The following is a 20,897-nucleotide window of genomic DNA, read 5'->3' on the forward strand; positions in this document are numbered from 1 at the left end:
TCATGACCTGAGCCGAAGTTGGATGCTCAACCGACTGAGCCACCCAGGTGCCCCAGTGAGATTTAATTTTTAAAAGTGATTCTCGGTCACTGGAATCTCTTCTCAGAATTTTGTTCATATTCTTAGCCCATTCTTCTTGGAAAGTTTTACTAAAAATTGTTTTTATTGAGGTGAAATTCACATAAAATAAAATGAGCTATTTTTAAATGTACAATACAGTGGCATTTCGTACATGCACAGTGTTGTGTCACAATCACCTCTCTCCAGTCCCACACATTTCCATCATCCCCAAAGAAAGCTCTGTACCCATTAAGGGGTCACTTTCGGGAAGTTCTGTGTTGATCTCTTTGACTAGAAGAAGCTCATGAGAAATTAAAGATATCAATCTTTTTTAGATTGGTTGTAAGTATTTCCCTCAGCTTATCGTTTAACTTAAAAATTATAAAGTATGTGCAAATTTTAAACTTATAATCAAGTGAAGATTTTCCAATAAGACTTTTAGCTCTTCTTTATCTTTTTTTTTTAAATTTTTTTTTTTTTCAACGTTTATTTATTTTTGGGACAGAGAGAGACAGAGCATGAACGGGGGAGGGGCAGAGAGAGAGGGAGACACAGAATCGGAAACAGGCTCCAGGCTCTGAGCCATCAGCCCAGAGCCTGACGCGGGGCTCGAACTCGCCGACCGCGAGATCGTGACCTGGCTGAAGCCGGACGCTTAACCAACTGCGCCACCCAGGCGCCCCGATAGCTCTTCTTTATCTTAAGATCAGATAAATATTCATGTATATGGTCTCCGAGTTAGTTTAAGGTTTTAAAAAAAATTTTTTTTCTTTTACGTTTATTTATTTTTGAGAGACAGAGACTGAGCACAAGGAGGGGAGAGGCAGAGAGGGAGGGAGGCACCGAGTCCAAAGCAGGCTCCAGGCTCTGAGCTGTCAGCACAGAGCCTGACGTGGGACTTGAACTCACAAACCATGAGATCATGACCTGAGCCAAAGCTGGACGCTCAAACCGACTGAGCCACCCCGGCGCTCCAGTTTATGTTTTTTTTAATTCCTTTTTATTATTGTTTTACGTTTGACTTTTGAATTCATTTTTTAAAATTTTTTTTTTTCAACGTTTTTTATTTATTTTTGGGACAGAGAGAGACAGAGCATGAACGGGGGAGGGGCAGAGAGAGAGGGAGACAATAGAATCTGAAATAGGCTCCAGGCTCCGAGCCATCAGCCCAGAGCCCGACGCGGGGCTCGAACTCCCGGACCGCGAGATCGTGACCTGAGCTGAAGTCGGACGCTCAACCGACTGCGCCACCCAGGCACCCCTTGAATTTATTTTTGTAACTTATTTTAGAAGAACATTATTGATTTTCTGACAGGAGCACTTTAGAGGGAAAAGACGATCATTGGTTCTTATTTTATTTTTGTGGCAAAATACACATAATGTAAAAGTGACCATTTTACCCATTTCCAAGGGCATAATTCTGTGACATGAGTATATTCACACTCCTGTGCAGCCGTGTCCAGACTGTCCCTCTGTAGAACCTTTTCACTTCCCAAACCAAAAGTGTACCCATTAAACACTAACCCCCTGTATCTTCCTCCCTGGACCCTGGAGTTACCATCATTCTAGTTCCTGCCGGAAGAGTTTTGTTTTTTTTTTTTGAGCAAGATAGTACCAAATCAGATGAAAACCAAACTCATTGTTAAATTTTGTGCCTCTGAAGGAAGAAATTCAAAACGAATTTCTCCTCCTCACTTGCCTTGTTCAATTTTGTTGTTCACAAACCTCAAGATAAAACGTGAGGGCAATCTCACAACAGGATGACTCTCACGTACCTGGATAACATCTGCAGGCTTGTTGATGTGTTCTTTAAAGACCAAGATGGTGGGGGTGTAGACATTGACGTTGTATTGCCTCGTTATCTCTTCTGCCCCTCTCAAGCCGACGTGTACGTATCCAAATGACAAGTAATCCTTGTATGCAAAAGCGGTCAACTGTTAGGGTGCAATGGAGAGGAAGAAATTAAGTTGAGGGCACGGAACCGCACGCACCACGCGTGACTCGTTCATACCAGCGGCTGACGAATGTTAGCTTGTATAGCCCCACTCAGGCTGCAAGACCCTGGTGCACTCAGAGGAATTCTATGGTGTTCCACGCATGCAAACTGTACCAACAAAGCCAAACACAGGGATTTCTGTGTGTGTGTGTGTGTGTGTGTGTGTGTGTGTGTGTGTGTGTACAAAGAGAGGAAAATACTCATTTTACTGAGATCTGCACTGGGTCGGAGGTGTGGAGGCATTACCTCAACCCTGTACGATGGCAGTGACTGGGCCCAAGGTCAAGGGGACACTCTCCTCTCGCATCTCAGGTCCCAGCGCTAGCCAGAGGTGTGCCGCAAGTGCAGGACCACAGGGTGTCTGTCACTCAGGGGGCGGGTCCGGGTCGAGACAGGCTTCAAGGGAATCACACAGTCACCCCGGGGGTCGGTTCTACAACCTAAGTTTCAATGTCTTCGTCTATAAAACACGGATGGTCTCTGGATCGCTGGGCTCTTCTGAGGACTAAATACTGGCACGTGTGGGGAAGGCACACTAGAGCAGTAAGGCCACCCATAGGTGCTCTGTGTACGGTGGTTAATGCCCACTTCTGGTCTTTTTAAACGCTTCTTTTCGGATCAGCTCTTACTCGCGGGAAGGGCAAGCACATTGCAAGTTCACTGCACCAACAGAAGAGCAAACGTTCCCCCGGCACGCAAAATACCTTGTACAGCAGTGGTACGACGGGCATTTGGTCAAACAGAAGGACGTGAGGTTTATTGTCTTGCTGCCAGCCAGAGAGGAATCGGACATAATTTTTATTTGTTACCTTAAGTTGAAAAAGAGGATGTCAGTTTCAGTATTTGGTTCTCAACAGCCGCATTGTAAGGCAGTCAGGAGATCGTGAGACAAAATCACGTATGTGTAAAAGATTGTTTTGTAAAAAATAAATGCAGACGATGAGTCTTTTGTCTTTCTTTGACTAAAATGCTTTAAAAGAACAGAGTTATTGATTTCGTGTTTTCAGGTGCCCCACTCTGACAGACTGAAATCATGTCTTTTCTGAAACAATTGCTGAGTACGTTATAAAAAAAAAAATTGAACTTTCGAATTTTATTATTTTTTTTTTAATTTTTTTTTCTTTCAACGTTTATTTATTTTGGGGACAGAGAGAGACAGAGCATGAACGGGGGAGGGGCAGAGAGAGAGGGAGACACAGAATCGGAAACAGGCTCCAGGCTCTGAGCCATCAGCCCAGAGCCCGACGCGGGGCTCGAACTCGCGGACCGCGAGATCGTGACCTGGCTGAAGTCGGACGCTTAACTGACTGCGCCACCCAGGCGCCCCTGAACTTTCGAATTTTAGACTGTGCTTCGTAATCTAGTAACCTGAGGAAGATAATGCAATGATTGCTCCTTCAAAATGACTTTTAAAAAAACAAGTGGGCCCACTCAGTCTATACGTTACACGATTTCATTCATTACCATCCGATTTGCTACTTTTGTGCTTCCCTGTTTATGCCTTAAATAATCCTACCGAGAGAAGAAGAAACATGAATAAATTAAAATTCTACCTAGAAACTTTTCATAGTTAAAAAAAGATGTATCTTTCCATTCTGCTTCCAGAATGATCTATGTTAAACCTCAGTCTGGGCACTTCACTCTCTGCTCAGCCCTCTTCAGTGGCTCCAGCCAAGGCCCAAGTTCCTCAAAGGGGTAGCCAGGCCCTCGGAAGTCCTCGAGATTCCCGTTAATGCCTCTCATCTGGTCCTCTCCTGCTCACTGGTGACTGCTTCATCCAGAGCAGGCTGTTGCCTGTCCCAGACCTCCTGGGGCCTGGAACTCATCCCCTACAACCTCTCCTCCTCCCTTGGCAAACTCTGGACAGGAAGCCATTCCCAGCTCTCAAGGACAGGCTCTTAGCATATCAGACGGAAATAATCACCCACTAGACTGGGAGCTCCTTGAAAAGTATCCACTTACAGTGCTTGGCATAGAATAGGTATTTCATAAACGTTTGAGGACCCATTTGAACAACCTGTGATTGTTCAAAATTCCCTTTGACAATTTCCTTTCACACTAACTCCAATGAATATTTCTTCTGTGGATAACGATGCTGGCGGGGTAGTCTATGAATCGTGCATGTGGAAACAGGATGCAAATGTTGGTATGTTCACTCTCCCTGGTATATAGTTAAAGGACTGAATCACTTAAAGCAAACAAGAATCCTGTTCTTGGGGTGCCCGGGTGGCTCAGGCGGTTGAGCGTCCGACTTCAGCTCAGGTCATGATCTCACGGTTTGTGAGTTTGAGCCCTTCATCGGGCTCACTATGGTCAGCACAGAGCCTGCTTTGAATCCTCTGTCCCCCTCTCTCACGGCCCCTCCCCTGCTCCTTCTCTCTCTCTCTCTCTCTCTCTCAAAAATAAATATAACATTTAAAAAATATATAAACAACGCATTAATTAAAACAAAAAAATCCTGTTCTAGTTCCTTTGATCCCTAACCTCAGACACTGGGGGCAAGAATGCTGAAGTATAAAAAATCGTAAACTAGTATGAACTCTGTGCCTGGCTTTTTTAGCTCAGCCCTTTGTTTGTGAAATTATTCATATCGTTGCATTACTCTAAGTTCTGAAAGTTCCAAAAATACTATTTGATTTTGTGGAATCTTGCGTATTCCATAGATGTGATTAAGTACGTAACCAAACGTAAGGTGCCTCCTTAGAGCAGTAAGCCGCACGTCAGTGTCATGTAACCAAATGTAATTCAATTTGAATACTTTCATAGACAAATACCTTCAAATTCACCAGTCAGAAAGAAATCCCTCATCCTACGTTGTGATCTGAGTTTTGCTCACAAAAAGAGAGCCCCTGTCGTTTTAGGCTCAGATCCCCACCTCTGTGTATATGTGCACAGTGGTTACTAACAGGCAGGGATTCGTTCGGTTGTTCTACTTGGTTTCGATTTTCAGTCTCCTACTGACTTCATTGAAATGATTTCGGGTGAACGATTAATTAATTAAGCAAGATATGTCTTGCCCTGTTCGAAACGACACTCAGGCCTGAGAGGACTGCGGACAAGAGTTCGGGACAGCCAGGGGTCCCAGTACCTCGTAAATTTCTTCTCCGCCGGGTACTTACTTTCTCCACCAAGTTCCCTGGAAGAAGACTTTCTACAAACTGTCGTAGGTTCTCACGGACGACTGCATTATGGAAGAAGGAGATCTTCCCATTTACGATTCCCAGGATGGAGGGTGTGCTGTGTGCTCCCAGGTGATGGGCCAGGCGTCTCTCGTACCCAGCGTGGACCACGCCGATTCCTACACCTGGAAAGCAGGGAAGACTTGCATGAAGCCTTTTATACCCCCCCACCCGGGCCGTGGTGGATGAAGAAAGGCTGGTACTTTTCTGGTATGCAATCGAAACCCATCCTGACCCAGCAGGGGACGATATCCTTCCCAATAGGTTGTCTATCATTGTTTTCGTTGCTGACATTCTAAATCGGTTCAGTTTTTCTGCAGAATAATCTGGCAGTATTTAAGAGCGACAAGTCTTTCTTTTAGTCTGTTATTCCGAATTTTGGGAGTAGAACATGAGAAAATACTTGAGAAGACAAGAAAGCCATCTGCTCCCCGTGTTCCTATGCACAACGAAAAAAACCTGTGAACAATCCAGGGATTCAACAACTCGGTAACGGTTGGAAAAAATAATTACGATTTATCGATCGAAGTCATGGTCTTCTCGCTCTTGAGAGCAAATCTCCCTGTCCTATAAATTACTTTGTAGAGATATTAGGAAGTGCACATTCTCAAGAGGAAAAAGAAATTTAGGTAAAATCACTCAGAAGCCCAATCCCATTACCTGCTGCTACTATTTTGGTATCTCTCTGTGCCTTTTCTTCCCCAAACATCTATATATAAAATAAAATATAAGCATCTGACACTCACTGCACTTAATAGTTGAATAATTTTCCTCGCTCCTCCATCAGCCGATACATTTGGAGAGCTCTGCGAACACTGAGGTACGTGAAGTATTAATAGCCAGCAAAGACACGCGGCTTCTCTTGGATGCCCAACAGACTTCTCAAGCTTAACACTTCCCAAACCCACCTCCTGATCTCCTCCCCCAGGCCTGTCCCACGCAGGCCTCCCCTGGTCACGGACGGGGCCCCTCCCTTCCTGTTACTTGGACGGAAGATGGGAGTCATCTTCCACCTCTTGCCTCTCACACCCCACGTCCAATCTGTCGGCAAGTCCTGTTGGTTTCGTTTTCAAAATATACCAGGGATCTGACTGTTTTTCTCCGTCTTCTTTAGGCTCTCCTCTCTGAGACATCAGCTCTCCTCCCCCGTGGCTGCAATACCCTCCTAATGGCCTTGTTTCTCCCGGTCTCCCCGCGGTCTACTCTCAACGTACTGGCCGGACCATCCCTTCGAACACACAAACATGGGTCAGGGCACTCCTCTGCCCAAACCCTGCAAACACTTCCCGTTTCACTCAGAATAAAAGCCTGTCTTCACAAAGGCCGACAAGACCCTCTTTGATTTGGTCCCCGGTTCCCTTCTGCCTCCTTCCCCTCCTCCCCCCCTCATTCACCTTGCTCCAGCGCCCAGCATCCTTCTCTTCCTTAAACACATGGGCATGTTCCTGCCTTAGGGCCTTGGCACTGGCTCTCCCTTCTGCCTGGAGCGTGTACCTCCCTGACCTCTGTGCAGCCGACTCCTTCGCCAGCTGCAGGCCCTTCCCAACGAGGCCCACTTGGCTACCATGTTTGAAACAATACTCCCCCCTCTTGGGATCCCCCTCAACCTGCTCACTTTCCCTTTTCCCGTAGCACTTCCCACCTTCCAACGTATCACACACTTTCCTTTCTCTGTCGATTGTTTGTTGTACATCTGCCCCTGCTAGGATGTAAGGCGGGGATCTTGGTTCGGCCACTGGTGCATCCAAGCAGCAGATCAGAGCATGGCACACAGCAGGAGCTCACTGAAACCGGAACATCAATCTTTTCGGTTTTATTTTTGTTTTTTAAATTAAAAAAAATTAAAAAAAATTTAACGTATACTTAGAGAGTGAGCGCACGCACGCACGTGTGCAAGAGGGGGAGGGACAGAGAGAGAGACAGAATCCAAAGCAGGCTTCAGGCTCCCAGCTGTCAGCACAGAGCTTGACGCAGGGCTCGAGCTCACGAACTGTGAGAGCATGACCTGAGCCAAAGTCGGACACTTAACTGACTGAGCCACCCAGGCACCCCTAAGTTTTAAAGATTTTTAAGTAGGTTCCATGTCCAGTGTGGAGCCCGATGTGGGGCTTGAACTCAACGACACTTCGATTAAGACCTGAGCTGAGATCAAGAGTCGGATGCTTAACAAACTGAGCCACCAAGGCGCCCCCATTAATCTATTTGAATACTGAAACTGCTTTTGGCTTTCACTATTATCAGAGTATTCTGATGGGCATCCTTGTATGTCTCTGTGTACATATCTTTGTGCACTTGTGTGATTTCCTAGTTAAATTCCAAAAACGGAATTACTAGGTAAACGGCAGGGCTCACAAGCTTCACACATTACAATTGCCGAGCAGACTGAACACATCTATTTGCAGGCGACCTGACGGTGACCCTTGGAGTATCTCAAGGGCAGGAAAGGAGGAAGCTTAAACATCACATAGTCCACCCCTCATTTCACAGACAAAGTGAGCTTCAGAGAGATTACATGATCCTGGCTGGCAGAGCTGGTAACACTGTAGAGCAAGAATCCGAACTGGATGGTCTAGAGCCAAGTCTCGTACATTGGGCCACACTACAGGCATTACAAACACTGATGGAATAATGTCAGTAAGTGGAAGCGCATATAAGATTCTGTGAGAAGAACAAGAATATAGCAGGCACACACTGAGAGGTTTGGTTTTCTGTGAAGTCAGGAAGAGACATCACCTAGGGAGGTCGAGCGGCCACACAGCAAAGGCCCAGGGGCGGAATGACCATGTCCTGAACCCTTTCTAAGTAAGGCAGCGTGGCCAAAGCTTTATAGACGTCTTCACTTTTCATACAAATATCCTGAGTGGTCAGTGTAGTTGCCTTCATGGATGAGGACCGCAGTGCCTGGAGAGGCTGAGGACAACGGACCTGGCATTACAGTTAGCGTGCAGTGGAACCAGAACTTGAACCCAGGCCTGGCTGCTGCCCGGCTTGGAAGAACGACCTCTTCTATCCTAGGTTCCAAATACTGGAGGCATCAATTTCTTAGAGTCGGGCTCACCCTAAACCCTCTCCTATAGACCAGACGCCAATTTATTATACAATCCCAGGTGGTACGCTCAGGTAACTGCGCCATTCCGGGTGTCCTCTACGGGGTTTCGGGACACCCGGGGACCAGAATCAGTAATCAGAAAGGTGGCTGGTGGGCCTGGAGTCAGGATGAGGGATGCAGGCAGCCCTGGAGAGCAAAGGGAAACCGGAAAGATCTTCGGAGCTTGCTGTTCCCTCTACTCTTGCCCCAGGTATCCCTGAAGCTCGCGGTCACACCCCTTGTGCGTTGCCTCCTCAGTAAGGCGTGTCCTGTCTGGCCAGCTTCAGCCTGTCACCTCGCCCTGGCCTTCTCTAGTACCTGCCCTGCTCACCACACCGTTGCCCTTTGATGGACTCGGTTTCATTTAGTTGTGTGCAGTCACTAGAACACAGCTCGATGAGTACAGGGACTTTTGCTTATTTGGTCTACTGCTGCCTCCAGTTCCTGGCACTTACTAGGTACTCGATTTTTATTGTTTAAAAAATGCTTTTATTTATTTTTGAGAGACAGAAAGAGACAGAGTGCCATCAGGGGAGGGGCAGAGAGAGGGGGAGACACAGCATCCGAAGCGGGCTCCAGGCTCTGAGCTGTCAGCACAGAGTCTGTCGCGGGGCTCGAACTCACGAGCCGTGAGATCATGACCTGAGCTGAAGTCGGCCGCTCAACTGACTGAGCCACCCAGGCGCCCCAGAAGGTACTCGATTTTTAAAACAGAAACCAGTGAATTCAAAATCAGTCAGATCCAGATTCAAGGCCCAGCTCTGCTCCCCACGAGCTGTGTAACTTGAGGCAAGTCATTTAACCCCCCTGCCCGGTTTCCTCATTCGTAAAACGGAGGGAAGTTGTTCGGTCAGGACTAAATGACACAAGAAAAAATGACCTAATCCAGAGCCTTGAACACAGCGGGTCCCTAATTAATTACAACTGCTCTTATGAAGTATTATTCCATCCCGACCACGGTGAAGCCTGAGACCGTCTCTGTGCGGGTGCGTCTCCGTGTGGTGCCTCGAGGAGAAGGTCTCCTCCTGCAGAGTGCGATAAACGCGTCAACCCTTGCTCTTCACGCCCTCCTTCCCCCACCTTTCCTGCACTCCCATCAGTACGGCTTTTTTCCCAGTTAAAATAGAACACAAGTGATTAGGTTTCATTTCTTTTACTTAAATTACCGTCGAGTCTTTACATAAATCATATTAACTGTAAGTGTTTCGGGGGCCCCCGGGTGGCCTGTTTGGTTAAGCATCTGCTTCTTGGTTTCGGCTCAGGTCATGGTCTCACGGTTTATGAGATCGAGGCCTGGGTGGGCTGGGCTCTGTGCTGACAGGGCAGAGCCTGCGTGGGATTCTCTCTCTGACCCTTCCCGGCTCATGCTCTCTCTTTCTCTCTCTCTCTCCCCTTCAAATTAAATAAATAAACATTAAAAAAAATACAAGTGTTTCCAGATTTATAAAGGCTATTTCCTTGGATCGTTTCTACAAAGGACCTCAATTCTTACCATCATAATCCCATTTCTAAATTCTGGAGGTATTTTACTTCTCTCCTATAGATTAACTAGCATAAGGACTAGAAAAGAATAAAGAATGATAAATATTTTGTGTTTCAATTCATGGTATTTTTCCTCCTGAGAAGATATTGAATAAGAATTCAGATCTAGGGCGCCTGGGTGGCTCAGTCAGTTGGGTGTCTGACTTCGGCTCAGGTCATGATCTCACGGTTTGTGAATTCGAGCCCTGCATCGGGGGTCTGTGCCGACAGCTCGGAGCCTGGAGCCTGCTTCGGATTCTGTGTCTCCCTCTCTCTCTGCCCCTCCCCTGCTCATGCTCTCTCTCTCTCTCTCTCTTTCAATAATGAATAAACGCAAAAAAAAAAAAAAAAAAAACACAAGAATTCAGATCTCACCCCCCACCTCCCCACCCAAGCTGGGAAGGAAGAGTAAGAAAACTGGCAGGGCTGTGATGTCGCGGAGACTCAGGCTGGGAAATGACCAACGAACTGGTGGTGACTTAGGGTCTGAGTCACAGTGAACAACACGGTCGCCATGGTCGCCTCTGCTTTTGGATGTTCTACCCTTCAAAGTTCAGGGTCCATAACGCAAGCTCAGCCAGGCCAACAGCAAGCAAGAGTAACCACGTTTTCTCATCTTGATTCAGCATAGCCTGGCGAGATGACAGACGGATATGCCCGAAATCCAAACAAACATGAGTAGCGAATTTAAAAGAAAGGCAAAGCAGATGTGGCCTCTTTCAGAAACATTATTTGATTTTGATATGCATTGATGTTTCTGGCTAGTTTGCAGACTAGCTGGCTAATCAAAAACACTGACATTTTCTTCCCTCTCTGGGGTTGTAAGAAGTCTTCTTTGTGCGCTAAACGTGTCTGTGCCACACGTGTTTCGAGGTACCACTTGTACCTTTCATCGTATGATCCCAGACACGTAGTTTGCATCTTTGAGGGGACTTCTTTCTCCTCCTCCTCTGCAGCACACACACATTCACTTTTACTTCAAGTTTTGCATCCGTCCTCAGCAACCGTACAGAACCAGCTGCAGGAACAGGCCACCGCAATTCCGACTGAACACAAACCCATCGATAAAATAACTGCTAAGACGCAAACAATGTGAAATGGAACAAAATCGAGGACCTGCAGCTAAAGCAGATTTTTAAAAGCCAGCATTTAGATAGATCCTTTTTCTAGACAGCGTGAAACTGCTACACGCTTAGCAATTCCTTAAAAGAGAGGAATCGTTCGTTCATTCATTTACTCCTTCTTTTAACCTGAGAAGTCACGGGAAAGAATTTCTGCACGACGGTTCCAACCGGGTCGCCCTAAAATGGTATTTGATTTCAAGACCCTCAACCTCCCTGGCGCTCTGGTAGCCCTGTCTGTGCCTCCCCGGGGGGCACTCAGTGCGCCGTGACAATTCACGTGTGTCTCCCATTTGGGTGTGCGGGTGCAAAGGCCACGTTTGACGTATTTCTGAAGCTGTGCAGCACGGCAGGTAAAAGTGGCCCCTGGAGTTGAGCTCCCGGGTCCATGTCCCCACACTGCCACTTGTGGATAGTGTGATCTCGATCAGTTCGTTAGCCTTCCTGGGCTTCAGTGCCCTCATCTGGAAAATGGGGCTAATAATAGTCTCTCCCTCAACTGAGTTGCTCTGGGGATAAAGATAATCCATACAAAGCACCTGGCATAGTGGAAAACAACTAAAAGGCTCAAGAAAAGCTATTATATTCGTGTCTAACATAGTACTTGGCTCATCAAGAAGAAAGTCTGAAATGAGAACGAGAATCCCGTCTCTCCTCGGCTTACTCCTGCAATGCTGTACTATTCTGCACTTGCGAATGTAATTCCGTACTTGCAAATGTCAAGTGTGAATTCTCAGGGTACATATTTTCTCTTCAACTAAACAGCGAGCTCCCTAAGGGCAGGGGTAGTGCTGACTACTTCTGGTCCTCCCCCTTGGCGCGGCTGTCCACGAATGCCGGCTGCTTTGGCACGCTAGTTGCTGTCGCACTGCGTGACCAGAGCCTCCACCTGAAGGGCCGCAGCATTTCTCCCCGGGGGCAGGTTCACACGTGGCGAGTCGGGCCTTTTACGTTATTCTGACATAAGGTCCCGGCTTCCCCAGACCACTCAGCTGATCTCCCTGTTGACTCAGAATAGAAAATTTTTGGCATTATCCTGTCTTAGAGGGTAGTGCTGCCTCACCCGGCCAGGGAAATGGCCACAGATCTCATGGTCGTGCCCAGCTCACCCAGCTGTAACCCAGTGGGGCCTGTTGGGAATCTGCGACTAATGTGAACGTTCCAAAGGGGAAAAATGGGTTACAAACCAAACTCATCTAACACATTAGGCCAAACCCGTCTTCCAGGGAACTTGGGGGGTACAGCGGGGGAATGGACTGAGCCCTCAGTAAATGTCACTTCTACGGATCTAAATTCCGCTTCTTCCATTCCTGTCACTTGAGTCCTGACTTACCACGATTATACAGCACGGCAACCCGAAAGAATGGCAGGATCTTCAATCACTACAGATTTAAGGACATTAGAAGACAGGACAGCACGGGGCGCAATGCAAGGACTACAGGGCCAGCCTACCTGGGTTCCAATCCCAGCTCTGCCAAACACCAACGGTGAGACCCTGACAAGCTACCAAAAATGAGCTAAGTGTCTGAAAAATGATGAATGACAACAGCACCGGCTTCAAATGGCTGCCGTTTAATACGAGTTGATTTTTACAACTGTGTTTGGCATATGGTAAATTATCGATAAACGGAAGCTAATATTGTAATTTTCATGTCATCGCGCACAGTATGTCCAGACGGTAGCTACTATTTAGGACGACTCAGATCCAGCTCTTCCCTGCCGATCCAGTAGCTCAAGTCAATGCAGAGTCAACTGTGACCCCCTCTCTCTCCCTTTTTTCCTCACCCCTCACATTCAGATGGGTCTCCAGGAGCCAGGTCCCTCCAGACTTCCATGATCCTACCTCTCAAATATCTTACACTTGTCCACCTCTCTCTGTTCCCACTGTCCTAGTCTGGGCCAGTGGTTGCTGTCACGCTGGGGCCAGTGACCTCTCCCAGCTTCTGTTCTTACTTTCTTCAGTCTGTCCTTCACGCGGCTCTAACAGCTTTCCAAAGCATAGATCGGATTAAAGCATAGCTCTATGTGACAGCGTTCCTTGGCTTTATTACATACTGTAAAATAAAGTCCACTTTTCCTTCGTCGTCTTCTTTTTTTTTTTTTTTTAAAGTAGGCTCCACACCCAGCCTTAAGCCCAACACCGGGCGTGAACTCACAACTCTGAGATCGAGAGTTGGACGCTTAACCGACTGAGCCACCCAGGCGCCCCGAAAGTCCCCTTTTCGAGCCTGGACTTTAAGGCTCCTTACTACCTCGTCCCAGCATACTCTTCCTCCTTCCTCCCCTCGTCTACACCCGAGTCACACCTTGCGACTGGCTCTTCTGTGGACTCTCTTTGTTTCTCTGCCTGTAATGTTACTCTTCGGTTTCCTGCCCATCCAACTTCTAATTACCTTTCAAGACTTAAGCTAAACGTAAGTCAAAAGTCGGTGCCTGGGAGTCAGTGAGTTGAAGAAAGTAGGCTAATATAGCTGAGAATGATTTTTAAAAATGTATAAAATAGGTGCCTTGAATTTTTTTTTCTTTGGTAAACCAGAAAACCTGGTTGACTCATTTTTATGACTCACTTTATGTTTGTGTTTGATCCATGTCAGGCACTTCGTGTAATTTTTTTTTTTCATCTAATCTTCTTCACGACCCTATTGGTTTGACATTATCACATCCACTTTGGAGATGAAGAAACCTGGGTTAGGGAATTTGTCCAAGGGCAGCAAGATAGTAAATGACAGAGCTGAGATCTGAACACCGGCCTGACTCCAAAGCCCAGGGCTGCAGCACAGGTCACCAAACGCTGTGCTTCGCGACCTCACGTTGTGTGTATTTGCCTGACATGTTTAAAATGTAATGTTGGCCCTGATCTGACTTTGGTGTAGACGCATTACCACCCTGACTTATGCAGTGCCTTATGTTCTGCTAGTGGGTCTGAACGCCAGCTCCTGGTGAAATAGCTTTCAGTATACCAAGTGGGGTGGCATGAAACGTAATTATGCTTTTTTGACGAGGAAGCTGTTCAGTCCAGGGGCTTCCAGCTGAGGTCAGCCTCTCGTTCATTCATTATGCACCACGAGCAAGCACCTACTGACTTCCCACCACATGTATGACACTATGTTAAACTTATTTCCTTGTCTTTCTCCAAGAACTTCTTTATTCAATCTCAGGAAAGCCGTCTGGCAAATCTGAGTGCTTCTGAACCACAGGCAGATAATTTCTGCTTTAGAATAAGTGAACTGATGGCTTTTAGTGGCACTTTCTCTCCAGAGAAATCAGGCCCTGTGTTTGAGCTGGGCCTTTTTTAGTTACTCAAGAATAGGTCTGCTAATGCCTATGAAACACAACATACACGCGCAATTCAATAATTCCAACTTTTAAAAGTTATTAAAATAAATATCCTGTCTGGATGGTTGACATTTTCCTGGCACTAAGTGGTAACTATGAACACAGGAAAGGCTCATCGGTGATCAAGAGTGGTCACCCATAACCGTTAGTGTTACGGAGTGAACTGTGTCCCCTACCAGAATCCATATGTTGGAGTCCTAACCCCCAGTACTTTAGTATGTGACTGCGCTTAGACAGAAACTTCATGGAAGTAATTACGTTAAAACTAGGTCATTAAAGTGGGCCCTAATCCAGTTTCATTGGTGTCCTTATAAGAAGAGATTAGGACATGAAAGGAAGAGAGAGAGACACCAGAAATGTGCACATACAGAGGCAAGCCCACGTGACTGTGCATGGAGAGGGCGGCCGTGTGCAAGCCAAGGAGAGAGGTCTCAGAAAAAAACCAAACCTGCCCACACCTTGACCATGGACTTCTAACCTTGAGGACTGTAAGAAAATAAATTTCCGTTGTTTCTGTGGTATTCTGTTAAGGCGGCTCCAGTAAACTAAATCAAAGAACGAAATCACAGGGGCGCCTGGGTGGCTCAGTCTGTTAGGCGTCTGACTTCAGCACAGGTCATGATCTCACAGCCTGTGGGTTCGAGCCCCGCATCGGGCTCTGTGCTGACAGCTCAGAGCCTGGAACCTGCTTCGGATTCTGTGTCTCCCCCTCTCTGCCCCTCCCTGCTCACACTCTGTTTCTCCCTCTCTCAAAAAATAAATAAACATTGGGGCGCCTGGGTGGCGCAGTCGGTTAAGTGTCCGACTTCAGCCAGGTCACGATCTCGCGGTCCGTGAGTTCGAGCCCCGCATCGGGCTCTGGGCTGATGGCTCAGAGCCTGGAGCCTGTTTCCGATTCTGTGTCTCCCTCTCTCTCTGCCCCCTCCCCCATTCATGCTCTGTCTCTCTCTGTCCCAAAAATAAATAAACGTTGAAAAATAAATAAATAAATAAATAAATAAATAAACAAACAAACATTAAAAAAAAAAAAAAGAACGAAATCACACACAGTGTGAAGAATAACCTGCAAATCCCACCGGCATCTAAATTGATGCTTTAGGGCTGCTTTGTCCAACTGATAGCTTTTAAGCTTCTCCTATATATTAGGCCCCCAGCTTGATGTTAGGAGACTCTACGGATAAGGCTTCAAATTAGTAATGGGAAACGCAAGTGGCTGGTACATTCCCCTGCTCTGAAAACGTGTCCTTGGAAGACACCAGTCACCATGAACTTGAGAGAAATCTCAGCTTCATTTCCCCGGTAGCCTATATAATTCAAGATACGAAGGTCACCTTCTCCCATACAAACATCTTCCAGCAAATAAAATTATCTTACCCAGTCCTTCCAGTTCTTGAACCACTTCTTTCCAAACGGGCTCGATGTGGATGCAGCTGAAGCACCAATCTGAGGTGATCTTAATGAGGTAGGGTTTCTTGAAGCTATCTGGAACCACTTCGTTCACATAATGTGAAAAGTGCAATAAATACTTTTCATCAATGGAGTCCCGCCGCTCCGAATTAAAAGGGAAGTGAAAAAAAGACTCATCAAAGTAAAAATTCTCATGGAAATGGCGGAAGCGATACTCTCGTTGCTGCTGCTTCTGGTAGCCCTGGTTCTCTCCGGCATCTCCGTAGTGATCGTAATTCGATCTCTTTTCTTCGTTGGAAAGGATCTGTGAGGAAAGAAAGAAAAAAAAAATAAGACATTTAAGAAGTGGGGAAAGTTTCACCCAGAGGATTTTCCTGTGAGCGGCATGGAAGACACAGGAAGAAAATGAATGGAGAGCTACGACATGGTTAGATATTCTCAACGTAATCTGCAACATACCAGGAGACTCTACTTTCTTTCTTTTTTTTCCCAATTTTTCTAAGATATTATTTTATTTTATATGTTATTTATTTATTTACTTATTTATTACATGAAATTTATTGTCAAACTGGTCTGCATACAACACCCAGTGCTCATCCCAACAGGTGCCCTCCTCCATGCCCATCACCCCCCTTCCCCCCCATCAACTGTTTATTCTGTTTTTAAGAGTCTCTTATGGTTTGACTCTCTCCCTCCCTAACTTTTTTTCCCCTCCCCCCCCCACCATGGACTTCTGTTAAATTTCTCAGGATCCACATAAGAGTGAAAACATATGGTATCTGTCTTTCTCTGTAGGACTTATTTCACTTAGCATAACACTCTCCAGTTCCATCCACGTTGCTACAAAGGGCCAGGTTTCATTCTTTCTCATTGCCAAGTAGTATTCCATTGTGTATACAAACCACAATTTCTTTATCCATTCGTCAGTTGATGGACATTTAGGCTCTTTCCATAATTTGGCTATTGTTGAAAGTGCTGCTATAAACATTGGGGTACAAGTGCCCCTATGCATCAGCCCTCCTGTATCCCTTGGGTAAATGCCTAGTAGCGCTATTGCTGGGTCACAGGGTAGATCTATAGGAGACCCTACTTTCAACAGAAACATTAAATATGTCAAGACTGAAATACTTCGGTCATTTGGATACTTATGTTCGTCCTGCCTTCAGAGATTTGGGGTTATCACAGTACTCAATACATCAGTAAAGCAAATAGAACGTAACATACTGTTGATCACCAGGGCTGGATGACAAGAAAATTGACTAGGTTATGCCACTTAAGTTGGAATAACTCAAAGCAAGATATGAAAAGCTGCGAACACCAAAAAGCAGCCACAGGGTTGAGCTCAGTGTCCCGGACGTTAGCTGACTTTGTTTTACTTAATTCTGAAGTCTAAAATTCAAGAGGCTGTTTTCGGATGATGTGCCATTCTATGAGCCAAGCACTGTCTCTTGAAGAGCATTACCCTACACAAACCATAAAGCCATGGACTTATCTTTAACGCACATTCCAGAACAAGTTACTTAAGTGGACATGTTGGAAAATTGTTGAAAAAAGTCTGTTTAAATGCATTTGTAACCTTGTGTCACTTTAATAAATTGGGAAGTCAATCTTTCTTTAACAGAAGTTCTAGTATGTGTGCTGTCAAAGTGACCATGTAATAGAAGTTTCTACAAAGGAAAGAGAAACCTACAGTTAGGAATTCTGAGAACTCTACAATTCCAATTAAAGCCTTTAAAATAAGCCAGTTTTTTTTTTTTTTTTTTTTTTTTTTTAAGAGCTGAAGTATTCAGGCACCAATTTCAACATATTGGATGTAACTAAATAAGTTTTCTCTACCATCATCTAGAAACCGGGTCAAGGGCATTGGGACTGTGCCCCTTCTGAGAGGTCTTTACAAAACTGGTCGCCTAAAGCAGATTTTATAAGAGCTAATGGACGCATCACAAGTTTGACAGGATACCTCATAAGCCTTGCTAATTTGGATGAACTTGTCTTCTGCTCCAGGATCTTTGTTTTTGTCAGGATGCCTGAAAACACAAATGGGCAGGCAGTGAGAACGCATTTAATGTTTTACACACAGTCAATTAACATCTTGTACACACGGTTCACTACCTCAGGTGGAAGGCCATTTTGTTAGGACGGTTTCTTAAAAATTCACAGGAGAAGCAATCACTTGCTTCGCATGACCGTAATAATTAAGTGAAACTTTGAAACAGGCAGTTTCTACCAAAAGCACTCCAGTGGGGCACATTTTCACAACACCGGGGAGCACTAGAACATTCCAGTGAGGAGAGGAGGGCTATGCACATGCCTTTACGTTGTTCCTAATACTGCTGAGCTGGGAGCTGGCTCCAGGCTAATGTCACTGAGGTCTCAGAACCGACTTCCCTTCCCAAGATGGCGGCAATTCATCCCCACGTTAGAATGTCATCGAGGAAGGTATTTCTTCGGACAACTCGGGAGGATATAGGAAATAGCTTCTAGGACACACTGTGAATTTGTTTCATAACAACCATATTCCAAGTGGCATTGTGCTGCTGACGTTTAAGAGAGAGCATTTTAGTTTCGTTATTGCTCTGCTTGTTCCTTTTTGCCTAAGATGGCCTTTCACCCGTAAACGGATCATGGTTTCCAGGCCCCACGTTTTAAGGGGTGAGAAAAATCTACAGTTTACGCAAAGCGATTTGAACTAATATTAGAACTAACATTTGCTATTACACACAGCTTGCAGTTAACTGTATCCATTTGTGGTCTTTCAGTATTCTATCATCTGCCTGTGTTCATGCCAATTTCAGCTTTGGGGATTTAAAGTCCTGGCAAGTGGGGGCTGGGTTTCACTTCCTTAGAGCTCCCGAAGTCCTAAGTCAGTGTTGGCTACCAACTGATTTTTCAATGTTCTCTTTATTAAGAGGCCCTATTGCACAGCGTATTCTTTATATAATCACTTCTGCTAACTTCCAGTAAGTTTCCTCTAGCAAAGGTTCAGGAAAGAGAAGCATTCCTTCTTCCGGAAGCAAACGACTACTAAAAGCGGCACCAAGTACACTGGAATAAAGAAATTTTATAACTTGGTCAACTTATTCTGGCCGGGACATGTTCGAATGAATTATACCACATATTCTGATTTCTCTAAAAATAAATTGCAAACGGCTGTCCATTAAATTTAGACATTATTCCTTGCTTTACTATTTAATTCGTGGTGTGAATATCAGTGGGAAAGGAATCTCAGCTGGGCTATCATGAAAATAGTATGACTTAAAGAAACAAGATGGTGGTTCCAAAACGTGCTCCTGGATGACCAAAAAAACCCAAAAAACAAAAACCAAAAAACCCCCAAAACCAAAAAACCCCCCAGTGTTTTAAATATTCAAACTTAGGCTAAAGGCTGAAAAGATAAAATGAAGCAATCACACAAATGAAGATTTAACGTACAGAACTCGGTAGGGCGGTGTTGAAGGATAGGAAGGGGCTTTTGAGGAGACTGAGCCAAGGCGAGGGCTGTGAGGGCAGCTGGGCCGAAACCACAGATCCTGACGAAGACAAAACCAAGGCCCGGGAACAGGGAGGAAGCCACAAGACAGTTTCAGGTCATGAGAACTATCTTCCTAACTGAGGGGTGCTGCCACGAGGTTGCAAACATTCAGAAAAGGATAAATCCAGCTCTGGGAAAGCACTGCCCAGTACTATTTTCAGTGTATAGGAAACATTTCACCCACTGCAGTATGATACTCGTCCTGTAAATCTGGAAGTGAAGAAAAATACTGCACTTGCTATCGACTGGCTGTGGAGCCACCTCTAAGGAAATAAAAATGAAGGGAGAAAAAGTAACATAGAGAAGGGTTAGGCAAATCGTTTTACTGTTCCAGTGACTGACCCTGTTATATCTATTTGCTTAGGATCAAATTTTACGATGCCTTTTTCTTGGGGTGGGGTTGTTTATATCGCCAATGAAGATGATAAAAGAAAAGAACGTACGTTAAAACCTAATTATTAGGAGAGAAACACAGTTTTCCTGAGAGACAGAGTAACTTTAAATGGTTTCACCGAGGAAGGGGAAAGCTCTTGAGAAGCCGAAGAGACATTAGTTAGTAGTAAAACCTAGTAGAGGAAACCTACAAATCCAGGTCAACCACTAACCACTCCCCCCTGCTACTGCTCTGAAAAGTCAAACTGGGAAGCACTGTCCTTTTCAGCGTGTATGAAGCCATCATGAAATGAAACAAGTGATTCCAGTGATAAAACCCTGCCAGAGCCCAAACGGCAAAAAGTAACAGCACGGTGAACACGCACAGGTGGAGTAAAATTTTAGACTTTCGCTGGATGATATTCTATATATTTCTACGGTGATGAATTACTCCTAGAGAGAGTCTAATTAAGGAAGAGGAGCATATGACTCATTTAATTAATATCATAACACCCTTTTCAGCCCTGGAAGACAGAAACGTCAAAGCTGTCCATTTTAACAAATCCCACATACTCAAGCGATCATTTCTGCTTTTAAAATGTGGCCGAAGGCCATACTCTGTCCAAAAGAATGTTGCTACTTCATGAATTTACTGCAGACTTATATATTTTGCTTTAAATATAAAGAGGCAAGAGTTTGAAATGATGTGGAAGGCAACTTTGCTGTAAAGAGAGTCCCTGGAAAGAGGCCACACATAATTAGATTGTGTTTTCAGTATCTAATTCTGGACTCCCTGTGATAGGAGTTTGGTTTAAAATATGTATTCAAAACGTCATATTTGAAACTATCTTTTACCTTGATTGCAACCAGCTTAAAACGGAGGTCTTTCCCTGAAGAATAACGGTGTCAGGCAGAGTCATGCACGGCCTGCAATGTCATCTGCGTGTGGCAGCTTTGCTCCTGCAGAACTTCCTGCCCCGCCCCCCCCCCAACCTAACCCACTCATTCTTCTGCTCACGTGGGCAAGTGATTACAAAGTAAAAAAAGCAATAAACTATCTATTAGCACAGAAGGTCAAGCTACGCAGCCCAGGGGCAATAAAGACTTAATAACAGTGAGCCTAGATTTCCCCACAGTTAAAAGGGGGACAGCAATATCCTCCCTCATAGGGTGATGATCAGGTTTATATAAGATAAAAAAGCATAGAACCTGGAACCTACCATGCAGCAGGCTAGTTGGAGCCTCGTAAGAGCCTAGCATGTACAATCATGATTCCCATTCCCAA

General features: G+C 45.3%; 1 protein-coding gene across 6 annotated transcripts in view; it reads right to left on the reverse strand.

Moving 5' to 3' along the window:
* The window catches only part of DNAJC16 (DnaJ heat shock protein family (Hsp40) member C16), a 46,053-nt gene that overhangs the window by 20,163 nt on the left and 4,993 nt on the right, over nt 1–20,897 (reverse strand). For all 6 annotated transcript variants that reach the window (XM_047869577.1, XM_047869572.1, XM_047869576.1 and 3 more), the window contains 5 exons: nt 17,669–17,735; nt 15,676–16,012; nt 5,176–5,360; nt 2,761–2,865; nt 1,836–1,994 (listed from right to left, as the gene is read on the reverse strand). In XM_047869577.1, the coding sequence (XP_047725533.1) occupies nt 1,836–1,994; nt 2,761–2,787 (186 nt within the window). In that variant the 5' untranslated portion in view covers nt 2,788–2,865; nt 5,176–5,360; nt 15,676–16,012; nt 17,669–17,735. The remainder of the gene's footprint in view (nt 1–1,835; nt 1,995–2,760; nt 2,866–5,175; nt 5,361–15,675; nt 16,013–17,668; nt 17,736–20,897) is intronic.

The sequence above is a fragment of the Prionailurus viverrinus genome, chromosome C1 (genome assembly GCF_022837055.1).
Source record: "Prionailurus viverrinus isolate Anna chromosome C1, UM_Priviv_1.0, whole genome shotgun sequence".
Taxonomy (NCBI): Eukaryota; Metazoa; Chordata; class Mammalia; order Carnivora; family Felidae; genus Prionailurus; species Prionailurus viverrinus.